The sequence below is a fragment of the Salmo salar genome, chromosome 06 (assembly GCF_965601325.2).
Source record: "Salmo salar chromosome 06, fSalSal1, whole genome shotgun sequence".
Lineage (NCBI taxonomy): Eukaryota > Metazoa > Chordata > Actinopteri > Salmoniformes > Salmonidae > Salmo > Salmo salar.
This window is the reverse complement of record NC_138296.1, coordinates 68930-87500: the sequence shown is the minus strand read 5'-3', so window position 1 is coordinate 87500 and position 18571 is coordinate 68930. Positions and strand designations below refer to the sequence as shown.

The 18571-nt window shown below is 50.0% G+C and overlaps 1 protein-coding gene across 1 annotated transcript in view; it reads left to right on the top strand.

Moving 5' to 3' along the window:
- The window catches only part of rnf216 (ring finger protein 216), a 50290-nt gene that overhangs the window by 13640 nt on the left and 18079 nt on the right, over window positions 1–18571 (top strand). The window contains exon 11 of the mRNA XM_082976188.1: window positions 16782–16879. Within this exon, the coding sequence (XP_082832314.1) occupies window positions 16782–16879 (98 nt within the window). The remainder of the gene's footprint in view (window positions 1–16781; window positions 16880–18571) is intronic.

Sequence of the window (18571 nt, the reverse complement as noted above, 5' to 3'; positions counted from 1 at the left end):
AGATGGGGAGAAGTCTGTCCATAATAAAGCGCTGCTCTACCTTCTTAACAACACTATCAACAAGGCAGGTCCTACAGGCCCTAGTTTCTACCTTCTTAACAACACTATCAACAAGGCAGGTCCTACAGGCCCTAGTTTCTACCTTCTTAACAACACTATCAACAAGGCAGGTCCTACAGGCCCTAGTTTCTACCTTCTCAACAGCACTATCAACAAGGCAGGTCCTACAGGCCCTAGTTTCTACCTTCTTAACAACACTATCAACAAGGCAGGTCCTACAGGCCCTAGTTTCTACCTTCTTAACAGCACTATCAACAAGGCAGGTCCTAGTTTCTACCTTCTTAACAACACTATCAACAAGGCAGGTCCTACAGGCCCTAGTTTCTACCTTCTCAACAGCACTATCAACAAGGCAGGTCCTACAGGCCCTAGTTTCTACCTTCTTAACAACACTATCAACAAGGCAGGTCCTACAGGCCCTAGTTTCTACCTTCTTAACAACACTATCAACAAGGCAGGTCGTACAGGCCCTAGTTTCTACCTTCTCAACAGCACTATCAACAAGGCAGGTCCTACAGGCCCTAGTTTCTACCTTCTTAACAACACTATCAACAAGGCAGGTCCTAGTTTATATCTTCTTAACAACACTATCAACAAGGCAGGTCCTACAGGCCCTAGTTTCTACCTTCTTAACAACACTATCAACAAGGCAGGTCCTACAGGCCCTAGTTTCTACCTTAACAACACTATCAACAAGGCAGGTCCTACAGGCCCTAGTTTCTACCTTCTTAACAACACTATCAACAAGGCAGGTCCTACAGGCCCTAGTTTCTACCTTCTTAACAACACTATCAACAAGGCAGGTCCTACAGGCCCTAGTTTCTACCTTAACAACACTATCAACAAGGCAGGTCCTACAGGCCCTAGTTTCTACCTTCTTAACAACACTATCAACAAGGCAGGTCCTACAGGCCCTAGTTTCTACCTTCTTAACAACACTATCAACAAGGCAGGTCCTACAGGCCCTAGTTTCTACCTTCTTAACAACACTATCAACAAGGCAGGTCCTACAGGCCCTAGTTTTGTCACGCCTGGACTACTGTTCAGTCGTGTGGTCAGGTGCCACAAATGTAAAATTGTCTCAGAACAGGGCAGCAGGGCTGGCCCTTAGATGTACACAGAGAACAAACATTAATAATATACATGTCAATCTCTCCTGGCTCAAAGTGGAGGAGAGATTGACTTCATCACTACTTGTATTTATGAGAGGTATTGACATGTTGAAATCAACGAGCTGTCTGTTTAAACTACTGGCACACAGCTCAGAGACACCCATACATACCCCACAAGACATGCCACCAGAGGTCTGTTTAAACTACTGGCACACAGCTCAGACACCCATACATACCCCACAAGACATGCCACCAGAGGTCTGTTTAAACTACTGGCACGCAGCTCAGACACCCATGCATACCCCACAAGACATGGCACCAGAGGTCTCTTCACAGTCCCCAAGTCCAGAACAGACTATGGGAGGCGCCACAGTACCACATAGAGCCATGACTACATGGAACTCTATTCCACATCCGGTAACTGATGACAGCAGGAGAATCAGATCTACAAAACATCAAAATACACCTTATGGAACAGCGGGGACTGTGAAGAGACACACACAAAGGTACAGACACATGATAACACACACACACGTGTACACATGGATTTTCTATTGTAGATATGTGGTAGTAGTGTTCTGAGGTAACACACTTAATGTATTGTAGATATGTGGTCTAGAGGTCGACCGATTATGATTTTTCAACACCGATACCGATTATTGGAGGACCAAAAAACGCCGGTACCGATTAATCGGCCAATTTAAAAAAATATATATTAAAAAATAAGTTTTATTTGTAATAATGACAATTACAACAATACTGAATGAACACTTATTTTAACTTAATATAATACATCAATAAAATCAATTTAGCCTCAAATAAATTATGAAACATGCTCAATTTGGTTTAAATAATGCAAAAAACAAAGTGTTGGAGAAGAAAGTAAAAGTGCAATATGTGCCATGTAATAAAGCTGACGTTTAAGTTCCTTACTCAGACCATGAGAAGATATGAAAGCTGGTGGTTCCTTTTAACATGAGTCTTCAATATTCCCAGGTAAGAAGTTTTAGGTTGTAGTTATTATAGGACTATTTCTCTCTATACGATTTGTATTTCATATACCTTTGACTATTGGATGTTCTTATAGGCACTTTAGTATTGCCAGTGTAACAATATAGCTTCCGTCCCTCTCCTCGCTCCTACCTGGGCTCGAACCAGGAACACATCGACAACAGCCACCCTCGAAGCAGCGTTACCCATGTAGAGCAAGGGGAACAACTACTCCAAGTCTCAGAGCGAGTGACGTTTGAAACGCTATTAGCGCGCACCTGCTAACTAGCTAGCCATTTCACATCGGTTACACCAGCCTAATCTCGGGAGTTGATAGGCTTGAAGTCATAAACAGCGCAATGCTTGAAGCATTGCGAAGGGCTGCTGGCAAAACGCACTAAAGTGCTGTTTCAATGAACGCTTACGAGCCTGCTGCTGCCTACCATCGCTCAGTCAGACTGCTCTATCAAATCATAGACTTAATTATAACATAATAACACACAGAAATACGAGCCTTAGGTCATTAATATGGTCGAATCCGGAAACTATCATCTCGAAAACAAAACGTTTTTTTCTGTCAGTGAAATACGGAACCGTTCCGTATTCTATCTAACGGGTGGCATCCCTAAGTCTAAATATTCCTGTTACATTGCACAACCTTCAATGGTATGTCATAATTCTGGCAAATTAGTTTGCAACGAGCCAGGCGGCCCAAACTGTTGCATGTACCCTGACTCTGCGTGCAATGAATGCAAAATGACACAATTTCACCTGGTTAATATTGCCTGCTAACCTGGATTTCTTTTAGCTAAATATGCAGGTTTAAAAATATATACTTCTGTGAATTGATTTGAAGAAAGGCGTTGATGTTTATGGTTCGGTACAGTCGTGCAACGATTGTGCTTTTTTCGCAAATGCGCTTTTGTTAAATCACCTCCCGTTTGGCGAAGTCGGCTGTCTTTGTTAGGAAGAAATAGTCTTCACAGTTCGCAACGAGCCAGGCGGCCCAAACTGCTGCATATACCCTGACTCTGTTTGCAAGAGAAGTGACACATTTTCCCTCGTTAAAAGAAATTAATGTTAGCAGGCAATATTAACTAAATATGCAGGTTTAAAAATATATACTTGTGTATTGATTTTAAGAAAGGCAGTGATGTTTATGGTTGGAGCAACGTGTACCTAAGCGATTATATGCAACGCAGGACAGGCTAGATAAACTAGTAATATCATCAACCATGTGTAGTTAACTAGTGATTATGATTGATTGTGTTTTATAAGATACGTTTAATGCTAGCTAGCAACTTACCTTGGCTTCTTACTGCATTCGCGTAACAGGCAGGCTCCTCGTGGAGTGCAATGTAAAGCAGGTGGTTTGAGAGTTGGACTAGTTAACCGTAAGGTTGCAAGATTGAATCCCCGAGCTGACAAGGTAAAAATCTGTCGTTCTGCCCCTGAACAAGGCAGTTAACCCACCGTTCCTAGGCCGTCATTGAAAATAAGAATGTGTTCTTAACTGACTTGCCTGGTTAAATAAAGGAAGAAAAAAATATATAAAAAAATAAACCAGGCCAAATCGGCTCCAAAAATACCGATTTCCGATTGTTATGAAAACTTGAAATCGGCCCTAATTAATCGGCCATTCCGATTAATCGGTCAACCTCTTGTGTGGTCTGAGGTAACACACTTAATGTATTGTGATAAGTGTTATGTAATGTAATAGAATTCTACATACCTGCCTTCATGTTTCTGGACCCCAGGAAGAGTAGCTGCTGCCTTGGCAGGAACTAACGGGGATCCATAATAAACCCCAGGAAGAGTAGCTGCTGCCTTGGCAGGAACTAAGGGGGAACCATAATAAACCCCAGGAAGAGTAGCTGCTGCCTTGACAGGAACTAACGGGGATCCATAATAAACCCCAGGAAGAGTAGCTGCTGCCTTGACAGGAACTAATGGGGATCCATAATAAACCCCAGTCTCTGTAAGACAGAGGAGGATGCATGATACAGATGTAAGCATGTCCCAGTTTAAATCTCCTAAAGTAATGAATTCAGAGTAATTTAGCTTGTGCAGGACATCAGAGAGTTTAGTGTGTCTCCTGAAGCCGACTACAGTGATGTGGGAGTCCTTATACATTTGAAGTCGGAAGTTTACATACACCTTAGCCAAATACATTTAAACTCAGTTTTTCACAATTCCTGACATTTAATCCTAGTAAAAATTCCCTTTCTTAGGTCAGTTAGGATCACCACTTTATTTTAAGAATGTGAAATGTCAGAATAATAGTAGAGAGAATTATTTATTTCAGCTTTTATTTCTTTCATCACATTCCCAGTGGGTCAGAAGTTTACATGCACTCAATTAGTATTTGGTAGCATTGCCTTTTAAATTGTTTAACTTGGGTCAAACGTTTCGGGTAGCCTTCCACAAGCTTCCCACAATAAGTTGGGTGAATTTTGGCCCATTCCTCCTGACATAGCTGGTGTAACTGAGTCAGGTTTGTAGGCCTCCTTGCTCGAACACGTTTTTCAGTTCTGCCCACACATTTTCTATAGGATTGAGGTCAGGGCTTTGTGATGGCCACTCCAATACCTTGACTTTGTTGTCCTTAAGCCATTTTGCCACAACTTTGGAAGTATTCTTGAGTCATTGTCCATTTGGAAGACCCATTTGCGACCAAGCTTTAACTTCCTGACTGATGTCTTGAGATGTTGCTTCAATATATCCACATCATTTTCCTTTCCTCATGATGCCATCTATTTTGTGAGGTGCACCAGTCCCTCCTGCAGCAAAGCACCCCCACAACATGATGCTGCCACCCCCGTGCTTCACGGTTGGGATGGTGTTCTTCGGCTTGCAAAGCCTCCCCCTTTTTCCTCCAAACATAACGATGGTCATTATGGCCAAACAGTTCTATTTCTGTTTCATCAGACCAGAGGACATTTCTCCAAAAAGTACAATCTTTGTCCCCATGTGCAGTTGCAAACCGTAGTCTGGCTTTTTTCTGGTGGTTTTGGAGCAGTGGCTTCTTCCTTGCTGAGCGGCCTTTCAGGTTATGTCGATTATAGGACTCGTTTTACTGTGGATATAGATACTTTTGTACCTGTTTCCTCCAGCATCTTCACAAGGTCCTTTGCTGTTGTTCTGGGATTGATTTGCACCAAAGTAAGTTAATCTCTAGGAGACAGAGCGAGTCTCCTTCCAGAGCGGTATGACGGCTGCGTGGTCCCATGGTGTTTATACTTACGTACTATTGTTTGTACAGATGAACGTGGTACCTTCAGGCATTTGGAAATTGCTCCTAAGGATGAACCAGACTTGTGGAGGCCTACAATTTTTTGGTCTTGGCTGATTTCTTTTGATTTTCCCATGATGTCAAGCAAAGAGGCACTGAGTTTGAAGGTAGGCCTTGAAATACATCCACAGGTAAACCTTCAATTGACTCAAATAATGTCAATTAGCCTATCAGAAGCTTCTAAAGCCGTGACATCATTTTCTGTAATTTTAAAGGCACAGTCAACTTAGTGTATGTAAACTTCTGACGCACTGGTATTGTGATTTAAGTGAAATAATCTGTCTGTAAACAATTGTTGTAAAAAGGACTTGTGTCATGCACAAAGTAGATGTCCTAACCGACTTGCCAAAACTATAGTTTGTTAATAATACATTTGTGGAGTGGTTGAAAAACGAGTTTTAATGACTCCAACCTAAGTGTATGTAAACTTCTGACTTCAACTGTAGATGATCTGTCCTGTAGTTCTCTCCTCTCTGTCCTGTAGTTCTCTCCTCTCTGTCCTGTAGTTCTCTCCTCTCTGTCCTGTAGTTCTCTCCTCTCTGTCCTGTAGTTCTCTCCTCTCTGTCCTGTAGTTCTCTCCTCTCTGTCCTGTAGTTCTCTCCTCTCTGTCCTGTAGTTCTCTCCTCTCTGTCCTGTAGTTCTCTCCTCTCTGTCCTGTAGTTCTCTCCTCTCTGTCCTGTAGTTCTCTCCTCTCTGTCCTGTAGTTCTCTCCTCTCTGTCCTGTAGTTCTCTCCTCTCTGTCCTGTAGTTCTCTCCTCTCTGTCCTGTAGTTCTCTCCTCTCTGTCCTGTAGTTCTCTCCTCTCTGTCCTGTAGTTCTCTCCTCTCTGTCCTGTAGTTCTCTCCTCTCTGTCCTGTAGTTCTCTCCTCTCTGTCCTGTAGTTCTCTCCTCTCTGTCCTGTAGTTCTCTCCTCTCTGTCCTGTAGTTTTCTCCTCTCTGTCCTGTAGTTTTCTCCTCTCTGTCCTGTAGTTTTCTCCTCTCTGTCCTGTAGTTCTCTCCTCTCTGTCCTGTAGTTCTCTCCTCTCTGTCCTGTAGTTCTCTCCTCTCTGTCCTGTAGTTCTCTCCTCTCTGTCCTGTAGTTCTCTCCTCTCTGTCCTGTAGTTCTCTCCTCTCTGTCCTGTCGTTCTCTCCTCTGTCCTGTAGATGGAGACAGAGCTCCATGACTGATCTAGTCTTCCTCAGTCCATCTCTCCGTCTCTTCCTCCTCCTCCTCAGTGTGTCACACTGCATTCCTGGGGCTAAGTTCACACACACAGACACACAGTCTGAATACCCATACTTGTGTTCTTAATAGTAGGCGTTTTGGTAATGTGAATATATAACGTTTTATAGTATGTGACATGTAGATAGATAGTGGAGGGCTTTAAATGCCAGGATGTAATACTCATTTTGGGGTTTTACATTTACATTTTAGTCATTTAGCAGACGCTCTTATCCAGAGCGACTTACAGTAGTGAATGCATACATTTCATTAAAAAAAAAATTCTTCCCCGTACTGGTCCCCCGTGGGAATCGAACCCAAAACCCTGGTGTTGCAAACACCATGCTCTACCAACTGAGCCACACGGGACCGTTTTCATCTAGTAAAATTCACTGCATCACTAATGAGGAAGAGAAGGTGACGAGCTGTTCCCAAATGAATGACTGGAGGGGGGGGTCCCCCTGGCTCAATACTACTCTCATGCCCTGCCCCTTCTAATCCTGCCCTCCCATTGGCTGAAACCAATTTTCCTTCCATGTCAAATGTGTTTCAGATCATGTTTGACCCAGATTCTCTTCCCTCGTTTCTGTCTGACCGACTGACACACACACACACACACACACACACACACACACACACTGTTTTCCACATGTGGTTATGAGATTTGTGGGGCGGCAGTTAGCCTAGTGGTTAGTTAGAGCGTTGGGCTTGTAACCGGAAAGGTTGCTAGATCAAATCCCCCGAGCTGACAAGGTATAAATCTGTCGTTCTGCCCCCTGAACAAGGCAGTTAACCCACTGTTCCCTGGTAGGCTGTCATTGAAAATAAGAATTTGTTCTTAACTGACTTACCTAGTTAAATAAAAGGTTAAATAATAATAATAGTTTGAACTGTGTGTGTGTGTGTGTGTGTGTGTGTGTGTGTGTGTGTGTGTGTGTGTGTGTGTGTGTGTGTGTGTGTGTGTGTGTGTGTGTGTGTGTGTGTGTGTGTGTGTGTGTGTGTGTGGTGTGTGTTAGTTGCTGCAGCTGTCAACATGACTGTATGTGTGAGGCTTCACACACACTTCAGTAGTATATCTGGGTGTGTTTCCCCAGACCATGTGCTCTAACAGCACCCCTTTCCCCAGACCATGTGCTCTAACAGCACCCCTTTCCCCAGACCATGTGCTCTAACAGCACCCCTTTCCCCAGACCATGTGCTCTAACAGCACCCCTTTCCCCAGACCATGTGCTCTAACAGCACCCCTTTCCCCTCCCCAGACCATGTGCTCTAACAGCACCCCTTTCCCCAGACCATGTGCTCTAACAGTACCTCTTTCCCCTCCCCAGACCATGTGCTCTGACAGCACCCCTTTCCCCAGACCATGTGCTCTAACAGCACCCCTTTCCCCTCCCCAGACCATGTGCTCTAACAGCACCCCTTTCCCCAGACCATGTGCTCTAACAGTACCTCTTTCCCCAGACCATGTGCTCTAACAGTACCTCTTTCCCCAGACCATGTGCTCTAACAGTACCCCTTTCCCCAGACCATGTGCTCTAACAGCACCCCTTTCCCCAGACCATGTGCTCTAACAGCACCCCTTTCCCCAGACCATGTGCTCTAACAGCACCCCTTTCCCCAGACCATGTGCTCTAACAGCACCCCTTTCCCCAGACCATGTGCTCTAACAGCACCCCTTTCCCCAGACCATGTGCTCTAACAGCACCCCTTTCCCCAGACCATGTGCTCTAACAGCACCCCTTTCCCCAGACCATGTGCTCTAACAGCACCCCTTTCCCCAGACCATGTGCTCTGACAGCACCCCTTTCCCCTCCCCAGACCATGTGCTCTGACAGCACCCCTTTCCCCTTTCCCCAGACCATGTGCTCTAACAGCACCCCTTTCCCCTCCCCAGACCATGTGCTCTGACAGCACCCCTTTCCCCTCCCCAGACCATGTGCTCTGACAGCACCCCTTTCCCCAGACCATGTGCTCTAACAGTACCTCTTTCCCCTCCCCAGACCATGTGCTCTGACAGCACCCCTTTCCCCTCCCCAGACCATGTGCTCTAACAGCACCCCTTTCCCCAGACCATGTGCTCTGACAGCACCCCTTTCCCCTCCCCAGACCATGTGCTCTAACAGCACCCCTTTCCCCAGACCATGTGCTCTGACAGTACCCCTTTCCCCAGACCATGTGCTCTAACAGCACCCCTTTCCCCTCCCCAGACCATGTGCTCTGACAGCACCCCTTTCCCCTCCCCAGACCATGTGCTCTGACAGCACCCCTTTCCCCTCCCCAGACCATGTGCTCTGACAGCACCCCTTTCCCCTCCCCAGACCATGTGCTCTAACAGTACCCCTTTCCCCAGACCATGTGCTCTAACAGCACCCCTTTCCCCAGACCATGTGCTCTAACAGCACCCCTTTCCCCAGACCATGTGCTCTAACAGTACCCCTTTCCCCAGACCATGTGCTCTAACAGCACCCCTTTCCCCTCCCCAGACCATGTGCTCTAACAGCACCCCTTTCCCCAGACCATGTGCTCTAACAGCACCCCTTTCCCCAGACCATGTGCTCTAACAGCACCCCTTTCCCCAGACCATGTGCTCTAACAGCACCCCTTTCCCCAGACCATGTGCTCTAACAGTACCCCTTTCCCCTCCCCAGACCATGTGCTCTAACAGTACCTCTTTCCCCTCCCCAGACCATGTGCTCTGACAGCACCCCTTTCCCCAGACCATGTGCTCTAACAGCACCCCTTTCCCCTCCCCAGACCATGTGCTCTGACAGCACCCCTTTCCCCTCCCCAGACCATGTGCTCTAACAGTACCTCTTTCCCCTCCCCAGACCATGTGCTCTGACAGCACCCCTTTCCCCTCCCCAGACCATGTGCTCTAACAGCACCCCTTTCCCCAGACCATGTGCTCTAACAGCACCCCTTTCTCCTCCCCAGACCATGTGCTCTAACAGCACCCCTTTCCCCAGACCATGTGCTCTGACAGCACCCCTTTCCCCTCCCCAGACCATGTGCTCTAACAGCACCCCTTTCCCCAGACCATGTGCTCTAACAGCACCCCTTTCCCCAGACCATGTGCTCTAACAGCACCCCTTTCCCCTCCCCAGACCATGTGCTCTGACAGCACCCCTTTCCCCTCCCCAGACCATGTGCTCTAACAGCACCCCTTTCCCCAGACCATGTGCTCTAACAGCACCCCTTTCCCCTCCCCAGACCATGTGCTCTAACAGCACCCCTTTCCCCTCCCCAGACCATGTGCTCTGACAGCACCCCTTTCCCCTCCCCAGACCATGTGCTCTGACAGCACCCCTTTCCCCTCCCCAGACCATGTGCTCTGACAGCACCCCTTTCCCCTCCCCAGACCATGTGCTCTGACAGCACCCCTTTCCCCTCCCCAGACCATGTGCTCTGACAGCACCTCTTTCCCCTCCCCAGACCATGTGCTCTGACAGTACCCCTTTCCCCAGACCATGTGCTCTAACAGTACCCCTTTCCCCAGACCATGTGCTCTAACAGTACCCCTTTCCCCAGACCATGTGCTCTAACAGCACCCCTTTCCCCAGACCATGTGCTCTAACAGCACCCCTTTCCCCTCCCCAGACCATGTGCTCTAACAGCACCCCTTTCCCCTCCCCAGACCATGTGCTCTAACAGCACCCCTTTCCCCTCCCCAGACCATGTGCTCTAACAGCACCCCTTTCCCCAGACCATGTGCTCTAACAGCACCCCTTTCCCCAGACCATGTGCTCTAACAGCACCCCTTTCCCCAGACCATGTGCTCTAACAGCACCCCTTTCCCCAGACCATGTGCTCTAACAGCACCCCTTTCCCCAGACCATGTGCTCTAACAGCACCCCTTTCCCCAGACCATGTGCTCTAACAGCACCCCTTTCCCCAGACCATGTGCTCTAACAGCACCCCTTTCCCCAGACCATGTGCTCTAACAGCACCCCTTTCCCCTCCCCAGACCATGTGCTCTAACAGGACCCCTTTCCCCAGACCATGTGCTCTAACAGCACCCCTTTCCCCAGACCATGTGCTCTAACAGTACCCCTTTCCCCTCCCCAGACCATGTGCTCTAACAGCACCCCTTTCCCCAGACCATGTGCTCTAACAGTACCCCTTTCCCCTCCCCAGACCATGTGCTCTAACAGCACCCCTTTCCCCAGACCATGTGCTCTAACAGCACCCCTTTCCCCAGACCATGTGCCCTAACAGCACCCCTTTCCCCAGACCATGTGCTCTGACAGTACCCCTTTCCCCAGACCATGTGCTCTGACAGCACCCCTTTCCCCAGACCATGTGCTCTGACAGCACCCCTTTCCCCTCCCCAGACCATGTGCTCTAACAGCACCCCTTTCCCCAGACCATGTGCTCTAACAGCACCCCTTTCCCCTCCCCAGACCATGTGCTCTAACAGCACCCCTTTCCCCAGACCATGTGCTCTGACAGCACCCCTTTCCCCAGACCATGTGCTCTAACAGCACCCCTTTCCCCAGACCATGTGCTCTAACAGCACCCCTTTCCCCAGACCATGTGCTCTGACAGCACCCCTTTCCCCAGACCATGTGCTCTAACAGCACCCCTTTCCCCAGACCATGTGCTCTAACAGCACCCCTTTCCCCAGACCATGTGCTCTAACAGTACCCCTTTCCCCTCCCCAGACCATGTGCTCTAACAGCACCCCTTTCCCCAGACCATGTGCTCTAACAGCACCCCTTTCCCCAGACCATGTGCTCTAACAGCACCCCTTTCCCCAGACCATGTGCTCTAACAGCACCCCTTTCCCCAGACCATGTGCTCTGACAGCACCCCTTTCCCCAGACCATGTGCCCTAACAGCACCCCTTTCCCCAGACCATGTGCTCTGACAGTACCCCTTTCCCCTCCCCAGACCATGTGCTCTGACAGTACCCCTTTCCCCAGACCATGTGCTCTGACAGCACCCCTTTCCCCTCCCCAGACCATGTGCTCTGACAGCACCCCTTTCCCCAGACCATGTGCTCTAACAGCACCCCTTTCCCCAGACCATGTGCTCTGACAGTACCCCTTTCCCCAGACCATGTGCTCTAACAGCACCCCTTTCCCCAGACCATGTGCTCTGACAGTACCCCTTTCCCCAGACCATGTGCTCTGACAGCACCCCTTTCCCCAGACCATGTGCTCTGACAGTACATTTCATTCCAGACTCCCCTCTCTCCCTCCTCCCCTCTGTCACACCCACAGCAGCTCCTCCCCCAATCAGATTGTGTGTAAAAGTCTTCTGTTTCCTTATAAGGGCTGTTGCAGCCTGTTGCAGCCTGTTGCAGCCTGTTGCAGAGAGGAAGGGAAGGGAGTGGAAATCAGAACAGAAACAGAGGAGAGGATGAGAGACGGCATGAATGAAAATGACTGGACAAGAATGCAGGGATACATAGTCTGACACACTGAATACACACACTCTCTCTCTCACACACACACACACACACACACACACACACACACACACACACACACACACACACACACACACACACACACACACACACACACACACACACACACACTCCCATCCTCTGGCTGTTGCCTCAAGGGTGTGATCTTTCACTGTCTATATTCATCCACTCCTCCTCTCTCCCTCCCTATTGTCTGTCTTAGCTAATGCTAACCCACTGCTCTGCTATCATGAAGACAGGCTCTATAGCTAATGCTAACCCACTGCTCTGCTATCATGAAGACAGGCTCTATAGCTAACTGGCTAATGCTAACCCACTGCTCTGCTATCATGAAGACAGGCTCTATAGCTAACTGGCTAATGCTAACCCACTGCTCTGCTATCATGTTGACAGGCTCTATAGCTAACTGGCTAATGCTAACCCACTGCTCTACTAAAGCTATCATGGAGACAGGCTCTATAGCTAACTGGCTAATGCTAACCCACTGCTCTGCCATCATGGAGACAGGCTCTATAGCTAACTGGCTAATGCTAACCCACTGTTCTGCTATCATGGAGACAGGCTCTATAGCTAACTGGCTAATGCTAACCCACTACTAAAGCTATCATTTAAAAATAAAAATAACACAACACTACATAAAGAGGTACGGGGGGCTGTGAGATTATTTTATATACTCTTTGAAGAGGTAGGGTTTCAGACGTTTGGTAAGATGGACAGGGACTCTGCTGTCCTAGCTTCAGGGGGAAGATGGACAGGGACTATGCTGTCCTAGCTTCAGGGGGAAGATGGACAGGGACTCTGCTGTCCTAGCTTCAGGGGGAAGATGGGCAGGGACTCTGCTGTCCTAGCTTCAGGGGGAAGATGGACAGGGACTCTGCTGTCCTAGCTTCAGGGGGAAGATGGACAGGGACTCTGCTGTCCTAGCTTCAGGGGGAAGATGGACAGGGACTCTGCTGTCCTAGCTTCAGGGGGAAGATGGACAGGGACTCTGCTGTCCTAGCTTCAGGGGGAAGATGGACAGGGACTCTGCTGTCCTAGCTTCAGGGGGAAGATGGACAGGGACTCTGCTGTCCTAGCTTCAGGGGGGAGATGGACAGGGACTCTGCTGTCCTAGCTTCAGGAAGAAGATGGACAGGGACTCTGCTGTCCTAGCTTCAGGGGGGAAGATGGACAGGGACTCTGCTGTCCTAGCATCAGGGGGAAGATGGACAGGGACTCTGCTGTCCTAGCTTCAGGAGGGAAGATGGACATGGACTCTGCTGTCCTAGCTTCAGAAGGAAGCTGGTTCCACCATTGGGGTGCCAGGACAGAGAAGAGCTTGGACTGGGCTGAGCTGGAGCTGCCGTCCCGTAGGGGTGGGAGGGCCAGGAGACCAGAGGTGGCAGAACGGAGGGGTGTAGGGTTGGAGCATAGCCTGAAGGTAGAGTCAGATCCCCATGCCGCTTCGTAGTGAAGCACCATGGTGTGAACTTCGACTGAAAGCCTGTAGCATTTTAGATTATTCCAGGGGTTTGATGGCAAAGCGAGGACATCGACTGGAAGCCTGTGGCGTTGTGGATTAATTCCAGGGGTTTGATGGCGAAGCGGGAGGAGCAGCAGCCAACGACGAGTTGAGATGTCACCAGGGATACTAATGCTAGTTGTTGCTAAAAAATTAGGATTTTAAATATGAACGTCGTGACATCGCGACTTAGTTTGGGGTTACCAGGCAACCAGTCGTTAAAGGATCGTAGGATTACTGTGTGACAAAAAACATTTTTATTTTTATACGTGCTAAATACAACCCGGTGTAGACTGTACAGTGAAATGTTTACTTTTACAAGCCTTCTACCCACAATGCAACAGTGAAGAGGCGACCCCCGGGATGCTGGCCTTTCTAGGCAGAGTTGCGAAAGAAAAAGCTATATCTCAGGCTGGCCAATAAAAAGATTTAAGATTTGTCAGGGGGGGGGGGAGATGGGCAGGGAGGGACTCTTCTCTGAACAGAGGAACAGCTACTCTGCTTTTCTTCTGGGGGTCCTGTAACATTAAGGAAGTTATATACAATAAAAAAAACATATTACATGACATTACATTTCATAACACTTTTCAACAGCGAGGAACCTGCTCCACTACAGCCCTGTTCGATGTGAATGGGGGCGTGTTCAGACCTCCGTTTCCTGTAGATTTAGCTCATTTGTCTTGCTGACGTTGAGGGAGAGGTTGTTGTCATGGCACCACACTTGCCAGGTCTTTGACCTCCTCCCCTATAGGCTGTTTCGTCGTCGTCGGTGATCAGGCTTACCACCGTTGTGTAGTCGGCAAACTTAATGATGGTGTTGGAGTCGTGCCTGGCCACGTAGTCGTGGGTGAGCAAGGGAGTACAGGAGGGGACTGAGCACATCCTGTTGTTGAACAGCCACTTTAAACAATTCCACTTTATATAATGTTTACATACCCTACATTACTCATCTCATATGTATATACTGTACTCTATACCATCTACTGCATCTTGCCTATGCCATTCGGCCATCGCTCATCCATATATTTATATGTACATATTCTTATTCATTCCTTTACACTTGTGTGTATAAGGTAGTTGTTGTGAAATTGTTAGGTTATATTACATGTTAGATATTACTGCACTGTCGGAACTAGAAGCACAAGCATTTCACTGCACTCGCATTAACACCTGCTAAACATGTGTATGTGACAAATACATTTGATTTGATTTGAACGCTGAGCTGTAGTCAATGAACAGCATTCTCACCTAGGTGTTCCTTTTGTTCAAGTGTGAGGGCGTAGCGGGAGTGTGAGGGCCTGGCGGGAGTGTGAGGGCGTAGCGGGAGTGTGAGGGCGTAGCGGGAGTGTGAGGGCGTAGCGGGAGTGTGAGGGCGTAGCGGGAGTGTGAGGGCGTAGCGGGAGTGTGAGGGCCTAGCGGGAGTGTGAGGGCCTAGCGGGAGTGTGAGGGCCTAGCGGGAGTGTGAGGGCGGTGAGGGCGTAGCGGGAGTGTGAGGGCCTAGCGGGAGTGTGAGGGCCTAGCGGGAGTGTGAGGGCCTAGCGGGAGTGTGAGGGCCGTAGCGGGAGTGTGAGGGCGTAGCGGGAGTGTGAGGGCGTAGCGGGAGTGTGAGGGCGTAGCGGGAGTGTGAGGGCCTGGCGGGAGTGTGAGGGCCTGGCGGGAGTGTGAGGGCGTAGCGGGAGTGTGAGGGCCTGGCGGGAGTGTGAGGGCCTAGCGGGAGTGTGAGGGCGTAGCGGGAGTGTGAGGGCCTAGCGGGAGTGTGAGGGCGTAGCGGGAGTGTGAGGGCCTAGCGGGAGTGTGAGGGCCTGGCGGGAGTGTGAGGGCGTAGCGGGAGGGTAAGGGCGTAGCGGGATTTCTTTTAAGCGTCTGGATTAGTGTCCCGATCCTTTAAAAACGGCAGCCGTTTAGCTCAGTGCGGACGTTGCCTTTAAATCCATGGTTTCTGGTTGGGATATGTACGTACGTACGTACGTACGGTCACTGTGGGGACGACGACATCGTTGCACTTCTTAATGAAACTGGGTGTGTCGTGTGTCCCCCAGATGTCCTTCAGCGTGTTGAGGCCGGTGGAGATGCTGTTACTAGGCAACAACGCAGTCAGGGACGGGATCACACTTCTGCTGCTGCAGTCTCTCTCTCCCTCTCTCTCGCTCACACACACACTCAGTCACTCCCAGAGCCACAGCTAGCCAGTGCTTTGAGGCAGCCTCTGCAGTGGTAGCAGCAGTAGCAATGCTAAATGCTGCTGTCTGTAGCAGAGTTGCTAGGGAACACTTGGTTTAGGACATCGCCATGGTAGACAACTCCCTTTTTAAACCATTCCACTGGTTCTACTTTACAATCTCCACCCAGCCGTGCACTGGTTAGGAAGAGATACCCTCTCCTTTTCTGTCCTCTCCTCCTTTCAGTTCCTCTCCCCTCTCCTCCCCTCCCCTCTCCTTTCCTCCTCTCCTTTCCTCTCCTCTCTCCCTTCCTCTCGCCTCCCCTATCCTCCTTTCCTCTCCCCACCCCTCTCTCCTCTCCTTTCCTCCTCTCCTTTCCTCTCCTCTCTCCCTTCCTCCCCTCTCCTCCTTTCCTCTCCCCTCCCCTCTCCTCCTTTCCTCTCCCCTCTCCTCCTTTCCTCTCCCCTCTCCTCCTTTCCTCTCCCCACCCCTCTCTCCTCTCCCCACCCCTCTCTCCTCTCCCCACCCCTCTCCTCTCCTCCTTTCCTCTCCCCTCCCCTCTCCTCCTTTCCTCTCCCCACCCCTCTCTCCTCTCCCCACCCCTCTCCTCTCCCCACCCCTCTCCTCTCCTCCTTTCCTCTCCCCTCCCCTCTCCTCCTTTCCTCTCCCCTCCCCTCTCCTCCTTTCCTTTCCCCTCCCCTCTCCTCCTTTCCTCTCCCCTCCCCTCTCCTCCTTTCCTTTCCCCTCCCCTCTCCTCCTTTCCTCTCCCCTCCCCTCTCCTCCTTTCCTTTCCCCTCCCCTCTCCTCCTTTCCTCTCCCCTCCTTTCCTTTCCCCTCCCCTCTCCTCCTCTCCTCTCCTCCCCACTCAAGTCTCACTGTTGTGACCTGTGTGTTGGATGGTGTAACCTGTGTTTTGATTGAGACGAGGGTAGGAGAACATGTGACCATCTGTGACATATTAATTTAGGGTAACCTAAACCTTGGAAGCTACTTTACTGTTTATACCGAATCCCCCTCTCTCCCCCCCTCTCTCCAGGAGAGCTGCAGGAAGTGCCGTGTCCAGTGGAAGGAGCATGCTGGGAAGTCATGTGATCAGGTCATGGAACGAGATGAGATACGCATGAGGGTGGCCTTGTAAGTGCCTGACCAGAGAGAGAGCGGGTCCTTCCTCTCTCTCTCTCTCTAATGTTGATGTAAACCATGATGGTGACCTTGTAAGTGCCTGACCAGAGAGAGAGGGGGTCCTTCCTCTCTCTCTCTCTCTCTAATGTTGATGTAAACCATGATGGTGACCTTGTAAGTGCCTGACCAGAGAGAGAGCGGGTCCTTCCTCTCTCTCTCTCTCTAATGTTGATGTAAACCATGATGGTGACCTTGTAAGTGCCTGACCAGAGAGAGAGGGGGTCCTTCCTCTCTCTCTCTCTCTAATGTTGATGTAAACCATGATGGTGACCTTGTAAGTGCCTGACCAGAGAGAGAGAGGGGTCTTTGCCATCTCCCCTTCATATGTTATTATGGTCCATGCAGGTGGCCTTGTAAATGCCTGACCAGAGAGAGAGAAGGGGTCCTTCCTCTCTCTCTCTAATGTTGATGTAAACCATGAGGGTGACCTTGTAAATGCCTGACCAGAGAGAGAGGGGTCTTTGCTATCTCCCCTTCATATATTATTATGGTCCATGCAGGTGGCCTTGTAAGTGCCTGACCAGAGAGAGGGGTCCTCACCATCTCTCCTTCATACACTATATATACAACAGTATGTGGACACCCCTTTCAAATGAGTAGATTCGGGGAAATTTCCCTGATAAGCCATTTTTTTTTTTCTTCTGCCAAAGTGATGAAAGTATCCGTTCCAAATACTAGGATCTGTTCTGAGTGCATCCTGTCACAATGCCTGTTACTACGGCCCACATTACGCAAGAGACCTACTGTCGTCCTGCAGGGTAGCCTAGTGGTTAGAGTGGAGGGGGGGCAGGTAGCCTAGTGGTTAGAGTGGAGGGGCGGCAGGGTAGCCTAGTGGTTAGAGGGGAGGGGCGGCAGGTAGCCTAGTGGTTAGAGGGGAGGGACGGCAGGTAGCCTAGTGGTTAGAGTGGAGGGGCGGCAGGTAGCCTAGTGGTTAGAGTGGAGGGGAGGCAGGGTAGCCTAGTGGTTAGAGGGGAGGGGCGGCAGGTAGCCTAGTGGTTAGAGGGGAGGGACGGCAGGTAGCCTAGTGGTTAGAGTGGAGGGACGGCAGGTAGCCTAGTGGTTAGAGTGGAGGGGCGGCAGGGTAGCCTAGTGGTTAGAGGGGAGGGGCGGCAGGTAGCCTAGTGGTTAGAGTGGAGGGACGGCAGGTAGCCTAGTGGTTAGAGTGGAGGGGCGGCAGGTAGCCTAGTGGTTAGAGGGGGAGGCAGGTAGCCTAGTGGTTAGAGTGGAGGGGCGGCAGGTAGCCTAGTGGTTAGAGGGGAGGGGGGGCAGGTAGCCTAGTGGTTAGAGTGGAGGGACGGCAGGTAGCCTAGTGGTTAGAGTGTAGGGGCGGCAGGTAGCCTAGTGGTTAGAGGGGAGGGACGGCAGGTAGCCTAGTGGTTAGAGTGGAGGGACGGCAGGTAGCCTAGTGGTTAGAGTGGAGGGGCGGCAGGTAGCCTAGTGGTTAGAGGGGAGAGGCAGGTAGCCTAGTGGTTAGAGGGGAGGGACGGCAGGTAGCCTAGTGGTTAGAGGGGAGGGACGGCAGGTAGCCTAGTGGTTAGAGTGGAGGGACGGCAGGTAGCCTAGTGGTTAGAGTGGAGGGACGGCAGGTAGCCTAGTGGTTAGAGTGGAGGGACGGCAGGTAGCCTAGTGGTTAGAGTGTAGGGG